Raw genomic sequence first — 13,489 nt, 5'->3', positions numbered from 1 at the left:
TGTGTGTGTGTGCGTGCGTGCGTGTGTGTGTGTGTGTGCGTGCGTGCGTGTGGAGCATGGCACTCTGTTATGCTGTAAAGATGATACAATGAGCCTCCGTTTAACCTTTTTTTTCCTCTTACGTTTGTACCTGCGACCACTCTGATCCTCTCTGATGTTTTTATTATTTATTACTAAATGATTACTGACCAAGCTGCTATATGCTCTGCAATGAGCCCTCACTAATTTCTTAATCGCAGCTCAACCTACCGGAGCTGAAGGGTCAATTCTCATGCAATTCAAGTCATCCACAAAGTGGATTTTTTTTTTTTCCTGAGTTTTGTTACTTTCAAACATCCATGTTACTGTGGGGCGGGGGGGTAAATAATCTCGTCTGTGTATGAAAGATGTTGGTGTTTTGAAAACACCGGGTTACATTTGCTGAAGTTACATTTCCCCCGCTTCACCCCCAACCGTAATTTGAGAAGTAAAACTAATCCAAGGGTACATCCTGGATTTTTATCTTATTTTTTTTAGTTTTGGTGGGGTGGGGGGGTGGAGTTAGTTATTCTTAATCAAAATGAGCCTCAAGATGCAAAGAAGAAGCCACGTCATTTCTAACATTTGTGCCCCGTAAGCCTTTTTTATACATGTCTTATCGCCTATATTGCCATGTTTTTATTCCTCCTAAACATGATTTTTTCTCTCTCTCTCTGTAGCCCGAACGTTTGGAAAACTAATCATCATCTTTAAGACCACAATGAATGAATCCCTTTTGAACCATTTAAGCTCCACAGTAGAGAGTGAAATCAAATTTTATTGAGCGAGAAGAAACATGCGGACAGGAGGGAAAGAGGGGAACGTCCCGTTGTAGATTGAAGACTGTTAAGCAGTATTATTTCAATCTGCGTTTTCTATGGTCTAATTTCACTGTGTAATGGATGCAAAAGTATTGTAACTTACAATGTACTAAACATTTATGAAAAAAATACAATGTAAATAAGATTATATTAAAAGAAATTAAATTGAAAAATACAATCCTGCGTGTGTGCAAGTGTGTCGCCCTTTGATGTTTCAGTTAAAAAGACTTACAATGATGTTTAGTGGTTGTAACGATTGTTTTGTTAAACAAGTCATAAAAATAATTCTTCACAGTCCTGTAGAAGCTGCAGAAAATCCCAAAAGAATGATTGAAAATCACATCTGTTGCCTGCAGAAGCACTTATACATACAAGTCTGAAAAGTGTGGCATGCAAGTCAAGATAACACAAGGTCCACACATCTTTAAAATGTCTTAAATTCATTATGAAAAGCTGTCCCTTTTTTATGCAAGTTAAATCAGCAAATCCAACAGTTTTGGATTCATTCACCATCTCCACCCAACTGGCACGCACCTCACAAAGACTCAAGCGCACCTGTGTCTTTCATTGCTCAAGCTCAGCAGCTAAATCTACAGGTGACCTGGAACACCTGGACAGGACTTACAAACACTGAAGTGGTCTCTACCTGCAGAGGTCATTTAGACTGCAGAGGGCGTTTCTACTTCTTCCCTTTTTTATGGCGGTTGGCAAACAACTTTTAGGCGCATAACCGCCACCTTCCAAATTGGAGTATGGATCAGATGCTTTTACTACTAAAATCTTCTCTTCTTAATAAACTACAAACACTAAAAACTAAAATCTCTGAAACAATTCCCTTATACCTAATTTACTTTTATTCTCATCTAAATTTCTAATTAACAACGGAGTGCTTCTAAAGACCCTCTTTGACTTTAGCTTTATCAGCCATCTTCTATGGTGCTTTCCGTTAAAACAGCAGTTACGGTTTAGATAAGCTAATCAGGAAGGCCAGCTCTATGCTAAAACGCCCGGACAACCCAATGCAGGCCTAGGGAGACAGAAGGACTCTGGCTAAAGTAACATCACTATTGGACAACGTCTACGTGCATCCTTAAAAGGTTTTGCATTTATATATCTAAAATCTGGGTCTTAAAATGGTTTGAGTTCATTTCGTCCAAACTGGCTGAGCTGAGAAGGATGAACAAAAATGTGTTGTGTCCAGGTGTGTAAAGCTGGTAGAGACATGCTACAACAAACCTGCAGTTGCAGTAGCAACACAGTAGGCATTCAGAGTGGCTGAATTCAAATGCATGCCACACTTTTCAGATTTCTATTCGTGAAAAAAAAAATTTCAATTTCCTCCTCCCCAGTGAATTTATTTGTGCTGCTCTATTGTGCAAAATGTATATAAAATAGATTAGAATGTTTTTGGTATTTTCCAAATACCTTGGAAACCAAAACTTTATCCTATTTCCATTCTGGAAGTAGTTTTAGTAATTTTTTAAGTCTTTATCACTTATATCTATATATGTAGTTATTGAGCTTACTCGGGTGGAAAGAAGAAAAGTCTTTCAATTCAGCAAAACATTACACTTTTGCTTTATTTTCTCTTTCCGACAGCCTCTGTACAAGTGAAACGCTCAGCACGTCTTAAAGACTACATTTCCCAAAATCCAGCAGGAGGACGTAGGCGCTTCTTCATGTTTTGGCAGTTTCTCACCGATAAAGCTACACGGATATAGAGCCTATCAAGGAGACAGACCACCAGGATTTTTAGTGGTTATCCACGACAAAGCTACGGTATTCAACCTTTTTATTTTATGGGGTTTTCTTTATTAAGAAAAAAAACGGGGTTTACTCCTTATGCGACTGATTTGAAGCGCTGCTAGTGACTAAAGAAAAATCCTGACTTCTGTCAGCTAACTACTTACCATTCTAGCTAGTTAGCCAGGCATGCTAAAACACATCGAGTAAAGCGACGCCGAATAGAGCGGAAAAGATTGACGATAAGTGGCCTGTTTGTTTTTAAAAAGCTACAGTCTCAATGTTCTTTGTGTCGTGGCTGTGTCGGAGCTGATGTCAATGCGATTAACACGGCGTAGCTACTTGGAGCAACTACAGCAGCACTCTCAGCTCCTGCTGTTGGCGAGAAATATCTCAACTACACGTGAGATTTAGATTGATTTAAAGCATATTTGAGCGGGTGCTGGACTAAAATAGCCGCACCCTGTGTCAAAGCTAACAGAAATGTACGGAAAGCGGTAACCAGGGGTCAGGTAAACAATCAACTTTAGGATTAGCTATCAGTGTTTATTCTAATAAAGGGCTTGGGTTGCTCTTGTTCAACTGCTAACATGTGATTTCCTGGTAATAGATGGTTTGTTTACCTCTTAAATCTCAAAGTTTGACCATTGCAGACCTGACTCCGCATCGCCCTTTTTATTCTTTGCCTGACATATATATGTTATGGCAACAAATGATGCATTAAAAATGAAACCAACTGGTGGATTTTAGGGGAATTCTGTCTGCATTTATAATCAAGAGTGTGACTCATGTTCCTTACCGCTATATATCCACAGTCACCGGACAGGAACCTGCATTTCTGATGATCCAACTTCCACAGAGAGAAGGGAGAAAGATGATACTGCTTAACCTTCATGATGACAGCTCTCTCTCTCCCTGTGTGTGTGTGTGTGTTTTTGTAGATGCTACTGACTGGGCAGTGACTGTCAGTGTGAGCTGGTTAGTGCTGCTTCACAATGGCGGATGGAAATGATGATGATGTCATCCACCTGGCCAGCTTCAACGTGCACCGGAGCCAAGGTGGGACTCATCACTGACATGCACTGCATCACATTTTGTCACATTACAACAACAAAAAGGGGGGGAAAAATAGTTGAATGCATGCTTTCTGTGTTTCATGCTTTTGTCTGTGGACCTAGTTATTAGACTCTTAGTTAGATGTATGTCTTGACTTTCACTAGGCCATTCCAGCAAATGAATTTCAAGGTTTCCCCCAGAAAACTTGCTAAGCCCGGTGGTTGGGTGCCAGGGCAGTCATTCATCCAGCGGCCCGTCGTGTTTTTGTGTTAAAAAATGTTTAAAGTTGACAAGAAATTTGAAAATATCACTTGATAATTATGTGTTATTGGAAGAGTAACACCTGAACACCAACTATAAGGTCTTAAAAAATGCAGACATTTTAAAAAGACATAAATAAATAATCTTGTTAAGCCTGGCGGGGGAACATATAAAGCCTGGTGGCCCGCCAGGCTTATACAACACTGGGGGAAACCCTGAATCTGCTGCGTGTTTAGTACCGCCTTTTGAAGCTCTTTTGCAATTTGAGCCAAAGTCAAGTTGAAAAAAAAACCAAATAAATAAAAAACTAACCTTTTAATTATTTTTATTAAAATCAGACAAATTACTTACATTGTGTGATATCTGTATGAATTGCATCTGTAAATCATTTTTAAAACATTAGATGTTTAATAAAGGAAAAACATGACATTTCTTTCATGTTTTTAGGGCAATTTGTTCTAAGTTCTTGGTTTATAAAATAGTAGCAACAAGAACAGGATATGGGCTCAGTAATTCTTCTGAAAGTGCTTCCTCTGTTCACCTGAGTTAAACGATCTGCTCTTCTTTTGAGTAAAGGTAGTCGGTGACAAAGAAATGAAAATGAAAGCAATAAACCGGTTTAATAAAAGACGCTTGCTGCTTATTTTAAGATCCTAATCTGTGAGAGACAAGTACAGCCCTTAGCATGATGATTCCAACACCGTGTTTCACAGTGAGGATGGTGTATTCAGGGTGACGTTGGCAAGGTAATTTCTGACACAGGCATTACTTTTGGAACGTATTTGTGTGCTTAACAGATTTGTTTATGTTTTTTTGAGGGGACAAAAATCCATTTTCAGATCATAGAACAAATGTTAATATCCAGTTTTCTATTTTCAGAAACAATCCGTCCAAACCAACTGGTGTAAAGATCTATATATTTGCTACAAGATTTTGACGTATTTTTGTGCTTATGTTTAGAAATGTGTGGCTGTACATCACTTAATTCACTTGTAATTGATCAATTATTGCTCAGTTCTTTTGACAGCTATGATCAATGCAGTGGATTGTTGTCTTGTAGCGTTTAGTGTGTTATGTTTGCTATTGATCCAGCGGTGTGTGTGTGTGTGTGTGTGCGCGCGCAGGCTCTCGTGCGGGTCAGAAGGAGTTCATCACCATTTCCGATGACTCAGATGAAGAGCCAGTGACCTTTTTACCCGGCAGTCCGGTTTTAGTCCCAGACGATGGCGATGACGACGACGTCAGCATACTAGAGGTGACTGACATGTCCATCAGACGCTTTATCTCACTTTTTTTTTTATTAATGTTTTAGGTTTATTTCTGCCTATGTAGCATTTTCCCTTTGTAGATTTGCTGTGTTTGTGATTTTCTTGCAGGTACCGCTTCCGGCACGCAGGAACATAATCCGCCAAGCAGCCAAATGGAGTGGGATCTTACACAACCCGGGTCAAAGCAGCGAGACGGCCGCCGCCGGGGACCTGGGCTCCGCCGCCTCTACCTCCAGAGACATCAGGACGAACCAGCCGGCCACACACACGTCGACCACAGCGCTCCCCACCCCGGCGTTGCCCGCACAGCTTCAGCCAAAGCGCCCCGCGTCTGTGCGGTTCCGGGACAACACGCCGGCCCGTCCCGCCGACACCCCGTCTACCTCTAAGCCGTCTGGGACAGCCACCGTTTTTCAGGTTCAGCCGAGCACGTCGGGACCCCTCCCAGGCCCCTCGGCGCGCGTACTGCGGCATCAGCGATGTGAAGCTGCAACCGCGGCGTGTTCCTCCACCAAGCCTCAGGAGACGGCGAGTACGAGCGGACGCGCAGCAGCAGTGCACGGTACTCAGGCCAGTACGTCGTCTGCGCATGCACGGACTCAGCCGCAGCCGGGCACGTCTGCGCAGCACAAGGTCTTCCAGATGAACCTGGTTGTGTTTCCGCAGCCGCCCAGCATCCGGGCGTCGGCGCTCATAACCCAGCCTCAGCCGCAGCAGCGGCCCATGAACTTCCCGTCGCACAATCAGCCGCAGGGCAACCTGGTCCAGATCGAGCCGCAGCCCCTGGCCCAGGCCCCCGCCCAGACGCCTCAGGCTGCGCCCGTCGTCCCACCCGCGGTTCTAATCGCCGCCGCCCCAGAGAGATTAGGTCCTCCTGAGGCGGGCCACCGGATCATCCTGGGGAGCCAGGCGCCGGCGGAGGCCGTCCCGGATCCTCCGCCGCAGGCCTCCGTGGCGGTGGCACCCGCCCACGAAGTCCGGCCGGCCAACCTGCCGGTGCCCCATGACGGAGGAGGGGCTGCCGGGCTCGTCCTGGCCCCAAACCCAGAGCAGGTAAATCCAGCGCCAGCTCTGGTGGCCGTCCCCCCTGCACCCGAGGCCGTTCCCCAGATAGAGGACGCCAGACCCGGACCCTCGGCACCGCAGGGCGGACTGGACCAGCAGCCTCACGTTAGAGCCCTCATCACTGGAGTTGTGAGTATCTCACACACTTTACTCCACCCAACAACCATTTAATACCCCGAAAGTATTCATGTCCATTAAAGCTGCAGTTTGTAGCTTTTACTAAAAGATGATGATTACATATTTGTTCAAATTGTCGTTCAAATTGTCACATTATGAGACAGAAAATCTGTCCTTGGTGTGAAGAAAGATGCATGTGAGAAAGTGGTGGAGATAATTGTAATCACGATTATTTTTTTAATATTCCAACTAAATATCTTCCTGTTAAAATGATCCAGTCAAAGTCCAAATCCTAAAGCCAACAGACAATCTGAGGTGAGACGTGAACATAGAGGCTCTCCATTCAAATTGGAGTGGATGGTAGAGATTTTATACAAAATTTCTCCATATTTGATGAAGAAATGCATGGCCACAGCATGACTCCACCACCACCGTGCTTTACAGTGGAGACGGTGTGATCACAGTGACGTCATTGTAGCTGGATTTATATTGAGATTAAATCCCACACAGCTGGACTCTATTTAATGATCAGACAACATCTGAAGGCAGATTTTTATATTATTTTTTTCATTTTTTTAGGGGATCAGAATAAATGGTAATGAATACCATGTTTAAGATTTTTCTTTCAGAAGTTGAACTTTATGCGTTATTTTTCTTTCATATCGACATTTCTGCACTACTTTGACTAGGACCATGACATACTGTCCATTTCTCTCTCTCTCCTCCAGCTGGATTTACTCCCAGACGTCCAGGAAGCGTATGTAGCAGAACTGATCCTGAGGAATAATGTGAAAGACTTGAATGTGTAAGAAGCATTTACATTCCTATTGTAGGAATAGTAAATAATTAATTTATGAGAATTCGCCTCTACGTTTTTTCGCCCTGGTGTGAAATAATTTAAACTCTGCGTCGTTCCGGTCGCAGGATCTGCAACCTGCTGCTGGAGAATCCAGAGTATCCGAGGAGGGAGGCGGCTGCAGCCACAGCCGCTCCCACCAGCATCCTTCTGGAGTCAGGAGACGTGCAGGCGGAGGTGGGTGCCGCTCTGTTAGCCCTCCCCTCCAGAAGGTTCCACTTCATGTGGGATTTCAGTCGCTGGACTCAAACATCAGAACCTTTGTTCCAGAAAACCAAGTGGTGGTCCAGTTCTGCTGTTTGATTTTGGCGTCAGCCAATAGGAACAGCTCAGCACCAAAAAAAAGAATTAAAACATAAAAATAAAGAACAAAAATAAACTACAAAGAACATTCATGTTGTCTTTAAAAGAATATTTCAAAAATTAAATAATTAAGGTGCTGATGTCTTAAAAAAATAATTAAAAAAACAAAGTCAAGAAAAATAAATAATTAAGAAAAGTACTGCTGTCTTTTAAAAAAACAGTAAATAAAAAAGTTTCTGGTTCCTTAAAAATAATACAATAAAATAAATTAAGAAATAAAATAATAATAAGGTACTGCTGTTGTTTAGTTCATCATGTGCTGATGCTGTCACTGATTACAGCACATCCTCTCAATCTGGAAAAAATTAGGTTTCATTAAGAAAATAAATTGTTTTTCCAAAATTTTTGCTACTTAGGTTAATTTTCAGCACCTTCCATCACTTTCTGGCACTCCTGGTAAAGGAAAATAAATATTCTCTTGCAGTGCAATTTAGAAAAATCCAAACTTTACTTTAAGTACAGAGGGGGAAAATGCAGTTTAAAGGAGAAATCGCTCCCCCCACTTGTTTTCCATGAGTTTGTTTGCGCGTCAGTCACTTATCTGAGAATAAAGGCCACGTGTTTTTATTCCTTCAGGTGACCGAGGACCTGTTCGACTACGCCAAGCTGAGCACGGTGGGGCCCATGGTAATCATGCAGGCTGCCGACTTGCTGATGGCAGACTTCAGGATGCTCAGCTGTCAGGACATCAAATGGGCCCTGAACGCCCTGAAGGGACACTATGCAATCACACGCAAGGTCCGCTGCTGCTCTATTCCTACTTCCCACCTCGCCTGTAGCCCATTTCATCTCCATCACATGGGGGTTTGTATTTTTTACCAGGCCTTATGTGAAGCTCTGAAGAAGTGGCAGGAATCCGGCGACCCGTCCGGAAAGAGGCGACGGAGCAGGACCTCGTCGGAGCGCTGCTACATCGATTTTCACTTTGAGCACGGTGAGGATAATGGTTTTCACAGCCCCACTCATGGGTTGTGCAGGACGGCGTGCGTTCTTTCTTGCCGATTAAATAAGTCGCAACACGAACTGAAAAACAGGTTCTCAGTTTGACGGGCGTCGCCGTTTGCACCCCAGGTTCTTACAAGTTGGACAGAAGGATGTATTTTCTGGAGAACGACCGGCGCTACTGCAGGACGTACAACAACCTGGAAGGTTCTGTCCAAAAGGAGCTGACGTTCTACCAGCAGAAGGCCAAGGAGTGGGCAGAGGTACACAAACCTGTTTTCTGGACTATTAATGGCGCTTCATCTCTTTTTATGTTAAGTTTTTTTTACCTTTCATGGTCAATTGCTGCTATAAAGACCATCAGTGACATAAAAACCGTAAGTAAAGAGTCCATGATGAGGTTCCACAAGGTTCAGTTCTTGGCCCATTTTTTTATTTTACTTTCGTACTTCAGTTTATGCAACATATTTACGCAGCATTTTGGCTCCAAAGCTGTCAATTATACAACAGAATTGATCAAATTGCTTAATATAAGTACCCCTGCTAATAATAATAATAATAATAATAATAATCATCATCCATCTCTGTCTCCAGCATGAAGACTTCCTCCTTGCTCTGCAGGTCAACGAAGATGAATACAAGAAGGTATGAGGCGCATATTTTAGCTCGACTGACTTTATTTGCTACAACCCAGTGCTTCATTTGACCAAACGGTTCCTGGTTGCTTTACTGTGGTCACTCTGTTTTATGTGACAAAGTTGCTGCTGAGTTTAGTGTGCGTTTGTTTCAGATACAGGACGCCACGTCTTTAGCGTTCTGCTACTTTGAAACGGCAAAGTGAGAAAAAGGCGACCTCGGTTTTCAGAAAGTTCAACAGGACACATTTTTTAAACAAGATTACTTTCATGCCTCTGTTTTGCGTTTCCCAGATTTCCAAGAATAGCTAAAAAAAACAAAAAAAACAATCAGAAGTTACGTTATAACCATCATATTGTTCATATTGTTCTGAAAGCAGATGAGGTACAGATACGTTCTTGAGTCATCCCGAAGGCCCTCCTCAGGATGAGCGGCTTATCTCACTTAAAAACTAAACACCATTTTAAAAAAAAGAGTTCACCGTTACCACAGGAGCACAGCTTGGTATCCAGCTTAACAGTGTTCAGCACCTGTTGGACAAATACTTAAATAAAGTGTAAATGGAAAACAACATCACATAATAGCTCCTATATCTATAACTCTGTCAAATTATTATTTTGTATGTTGACTTCTCTCTTTCTTTTTTCTTTTTTTCTTAAAAAATGAATTTGATCTCAAATATTTCCTCTTGTTTTTCTGTCAAGACGTTGTTGAGCGCCGGAGTTTGGCGACTTGTGTTGGTAAACGAAAGCTTGTTCTCTCCACAGGACGGTCAGCTGATCGAGTGCGGCTGCTGCTACGGGGAGTTTGCCTTTGAGAAGATGACGCAGTGCTCGGACGGACACCTGTTCTGCAAGGAGTGCCTGGTCAAATACGCTCAGGAGGCCGTGTTCGGCTCCGGCAAGGTATAACCCGCCTGTGGCTTCAGTAGAACGTCACGACGTCTCCACGGCCTTGAAGTGTTCTTATGTGGCCGTCAGAAATTCCAGGATATTTTAAGGTTTTGTGTGTCTTACTGAAACAAAAATGATGTGAAAGTGACTGTACTTCTTGTTAAAACTGTGTTTAGTAACGGCGCATTTGTGTTCAGATTCTGCAGCAGTAGGAGCTTTAGGGCCACATTGTAGGATTTTATTTTTAATTGTGAAAAAAAGTTGTAGAAATATGAGAGTAAAGTCGTAATAATAATAGATTGAAGTAGTAATTTTACAGTAGCTCACCATGACCACACCAGCCCTTGTGTAGAAACATGGTGGTGACAGAATCATGCTGTGGCGAATTTTTACCAGCTGTTGGTTGGACCTGAAAACAGGGGAATCCTGGAAACAACATGTTGAAGATGTACTGCAAAGAAAAACGTGCAAAAGTGATAGACTTCCTCCAAAGTACTGGAAGAGGTTGAATACAAATGCGTGCCACACTTTTCAGATTTTTCTTGAGGAAAAAACATGAAATCCGGTTTTTCTTTATTCCACTTTACCTCTAAGGGTTATGAATGCTTTTAGTCGCCACGGTAACGGTTCACGGTCCTCAGAAGGAACAGCTGCTCAGAGTTTTTCATCAGATGCATGTAGAGAAGCTACGGGTCCCGGTGGATAAATCGCAGCTTTGCAACAGCCGGAAGGTGTCGCTCGCCGTGACGACAGGAGTCTGTGTTTTTTTTTTTGTTTTAGTCGGAGCTGAGCTGCATGGAGGACGGCTGCCCGTGCTCCTACCCCATGTGCGAGCTGCAGAAGGTCCTCCCCGACAACATCCTGTGCAAATACAACGAGAGGCAGGCGGAGGAGGCGGTGGCAGCCACCTGCGCCGACGAGTTAGTGAGGTGAGGCACTTCGTGCGGCCGGACCCCAAAGAAGGAACTGCAACAAATGTGTCTGGTTTTCTCACTTCCTGATCCGTCTGTCTCTCTCTCTCTCTCTCTCTCTGTTGTTCTCGGCTCTCCCAGGTGTCCGTTTTGTAACTTCCCGGCCTTGTTGGACAAAGACATGTCTCTGTTTAGCTGTCCCAACCCGCGCTGCCGCAAGGTCAGTCCACCCGCCTCTACCTCTGCAGACCTCTCTTTTAGACCTCTCATGAAAATCAAAGTCCAGACTCTGATTCTAGCCATCATAAATTACACCAGTCCAATCAGAACGAGAGTGATTGACGAGACGCCTGCTGGAGGGGAGAAATGGTTCCTCTCTCGTCCTCTGTTTTTTTTTTTTTTTCTTATCTCTGCATCTTCTCCTGTCTCAGGAATGCAAGGTGTGTGTGTGCGTGTGTGCGCGTGTGTGTGTGGCTTTTTGTCCAGTGAGGTTATCACAGGAATTCCAGTGAAATGTTTTATTGTTTGTGAGAAAGAAAGTGACAGAAACTCACAAATATGCTGCCAGTTGTCATTCTTGCGACATAATCACAGCCTTGGTGTTTTGCTCTCGGTCAGTCCTCGGCTTTCTGCTGGTGGGAATGTTTCCCACGTCTCCTCCACAAACTCTTTTCTCTGTTATTGGATAAGAGAACATCGTTTGCATCTGTCCTAAAAGTGTGTATTTTTTACTTGGTGGCTTTGGGTTAAAAGGGCAAGGCCTCTGTTAGGTAATAGCTACTTACTGTGTTTTTTTGTTTGTTTGTTTGTTTTTTTCAAATAATTGTTAGTTACGCAAGGTTTTTTTGTCAGACCACTTAAACTTTTTCACCTTTTTACATGTTAGATTCTCCAATTTCAGTGTTTAATGTCATAAACCAGCAGAAAATCGTCATAATTGTCAAATAATAGTGTTCGAACTCGTCCCCCTTTACTCTGATCCCAACAATAAAGTTCCGTCAGACGTTGGTAATGGTCAGTCTCTGTTCTGTGAAGGCCTCAGAGGTTTGTTGGAGAACAAACTGGACATCTTTTATTTTTTTAGGGCTGAAACGATTAATTGTGATTAATCAATTATTGATATAATCGTCAAATATTTTAGCCATTAATTAATCGCTAAGTGACTCAAAAAGGTCTTCTTTTTTTTTTTTTGAAGAACAACATTCTCAGAGCAGTAATTGAGCCAAAAAAGACTTTTTTTAATGTAAATATATTTTACCCAGAGCACCTCAAGTGGCATTGCTTCAGCTCCACCTGGTTTAAATTCNGTAAAGAAACAAAATCTGCTGATAAGTACCTTTTACTGTCCAATTATTAATTGGTTAATGCAAAAAAATAATAAATTAATCTTTAAATGATCAAGAGTGGACTATAAGGAGCGCTATGCGATTACATTTTAGGCAAGAATATATTTAGTTTTTTTAAGAAAGGAGTTGCTTATTTATTTGTGTCCTTTAATGTATTTCTAATATATTTTCATCCAATTGTTCGATTACTAAAATATGTGATAGTTGGAGCTCTGCAGTTTTTTTTTTTTTTTGGACTAGCTTGGATTAAAATTTAATCTTATGTTAGGATGAACTAGATCTTAATCCAGTGGAGAGTCTGGGGTGAAATGTTGAGGTTTACAGTTTGACTGAGTTGGAACTTCAGAGGAAAAAAAGAACAGACTCAGATTCTAATCCAGAGACGTTAATCTGGTTTAGACGTAAAATAAAAAGGCCTCCAGGTGCGCCTCCACCCCCGGTATTTCACCTCGGATCACCTGGGTGATCCGAGGTGAAACCGAAATCGTCCGACGTCTTAGTTTCCCTTTTGCTTTTTTTCCGCCTTGCACGATTCTGACATTTAGTTGCAGCAGTTTGTACAGCAGTCAGGCGATCCACGGCGTTTACCGTAATCGGCCTCTAGGTGGAGCCAGAGGTTCACTGATTCTCCTGCACAGGTTGGGTTTCCTGCCCGGCTTGCTCACTCCTGATCCAGAGCAGGAAAAGTTCGGCAGACTTCTTCTTCTTTGGTTCTGATTCATCGCTAATTAGCATGCTTTAACAGTTAGCAGCAGCTGGGATGGGCTCAGAGAGAACCGCATGCTCTGTCCGTTTTAGGCTTTGTTGTTTTGTTCCTTCTTGGCAGCAAGCTCTGGCCTAGTAAAATGTTCTTCTTTGTTGTGTGTAAAAACATGAGGGTGTGTTTAGTTGTTTGGTTCACACACACATAAACACCTGAGTCCGTTAAACAGATGCAGGGACCGGTTCCAGGTAGGTCCGATGTGGCCCCACAGGAGGTTATGTAACTAACGCACTTCTGTTAAGCCCCGCCCACCCAGCCGCCTCCCATTGGCCGGCTCTCCTTCTCTGGTTTCTTACTGGTTGGGGAAGCTGCTAACATCATTTTGAAACCCAGATTCTCCTGTGTGTGTGTGTGTGTGTGTGTGTGTAGGTGTGTGTGTGTGTGTGTGTGTGTGTGTGTGTGTGTGTGTGTGTGTGTGTGTGTGTGTGAT

At 42.9% G+C, this 13,489-nt stretch overlaps 1 protein-coding gene across 2 annotated transcripts in view; it reads left to right on the top strand.

Annotated features, from left to right (window-relative positions):
• Positions 1 to 2,490: 2,490 nt before the first annotated feature.
• Positions 2,491 to 13,489, top strand: part of rnf216 (ring finger protein 216) — an 18,438-nt gene continuing 7,439 nt past the window's right edge. Inside the window, exons 1-13 of one of the 2 annotated variants that reach the window (XM_007574365.2) lie at positions 2,491 to 2,618; positions 3,524 to 3,641; positions 5,024 to 5,154; positions 5,276 to 6,361; positions 7,078 to 7,154; positions 7,274 to 7,382; positions 8,145 to 8,306; positions 8,391 to 8,502; positions 8,640 to 8,773; positions 9,105 to 9,155; positions 9,914 to 10,051; positions 10,820 to 10,968; positions 11,092 to 11,170. In XM_007574365.2, coding sequence (XP_007574427.1) covers positions 3,578 to 3,641; positions 5,024 to 5,154; positions 5,276 to 6,361; positions 7,078 to 7,154; positions 7,274 to 7,382; positions 8,145 to 8,306; positions 8,391 to 8,502; positions 8,640 to 8,773; positions 9,105 to 9,155; positions 9,914 to 10,051; positions 10,820 to 10,968; positions 11,092 to 11,170 — 2,292 coding nt within the window. In that variant the 5' untranslated portion in view covers positions 2,491 to 2,618; positions 3,524 to 3,577. Of the gene's footprint in view, positions 2,619 to 2,885; positions 2,986 to 3,523; positions 3,642 to 5,023; positions 5,155 to 5,275; positions 6,362 to 7,077; positions 7,155 to 7,273; positions 7,383 to 8,144; positions 8,307 to 8,390; positions 8,503 to 8,639; positions 8,774 to 9,104; positions 9,156 to 9,913; positions 10,052 to 10,819; positions 10,969 to 11,091; positions 11,171 to 13,489 lie in introns of those variants that run through there. The other variant, XM_016661932.1, reaches the window with a different exon arrangement.

This window comes from Poecilia formosa, unplaced genomic scaffold (genome assembly GCF_000485575.1).
Source record: "Poecilia formosa unplaced genomic scaffold, Poecilia_formosa-5.1.2 Scaffold350, whole genome shotgun sequence".
NCBI lineage: Eukaryota > Metazoa > Chordata > Actinopteri > Cyprinodontiformes > Poeciliidae > Poecilia > Poecilia formosa.
The sequence above is the reverse complement of the archived record's forward strand: the minus strand, read 5'-3'. Positions and strand labels throughout refer to the sequence as shown.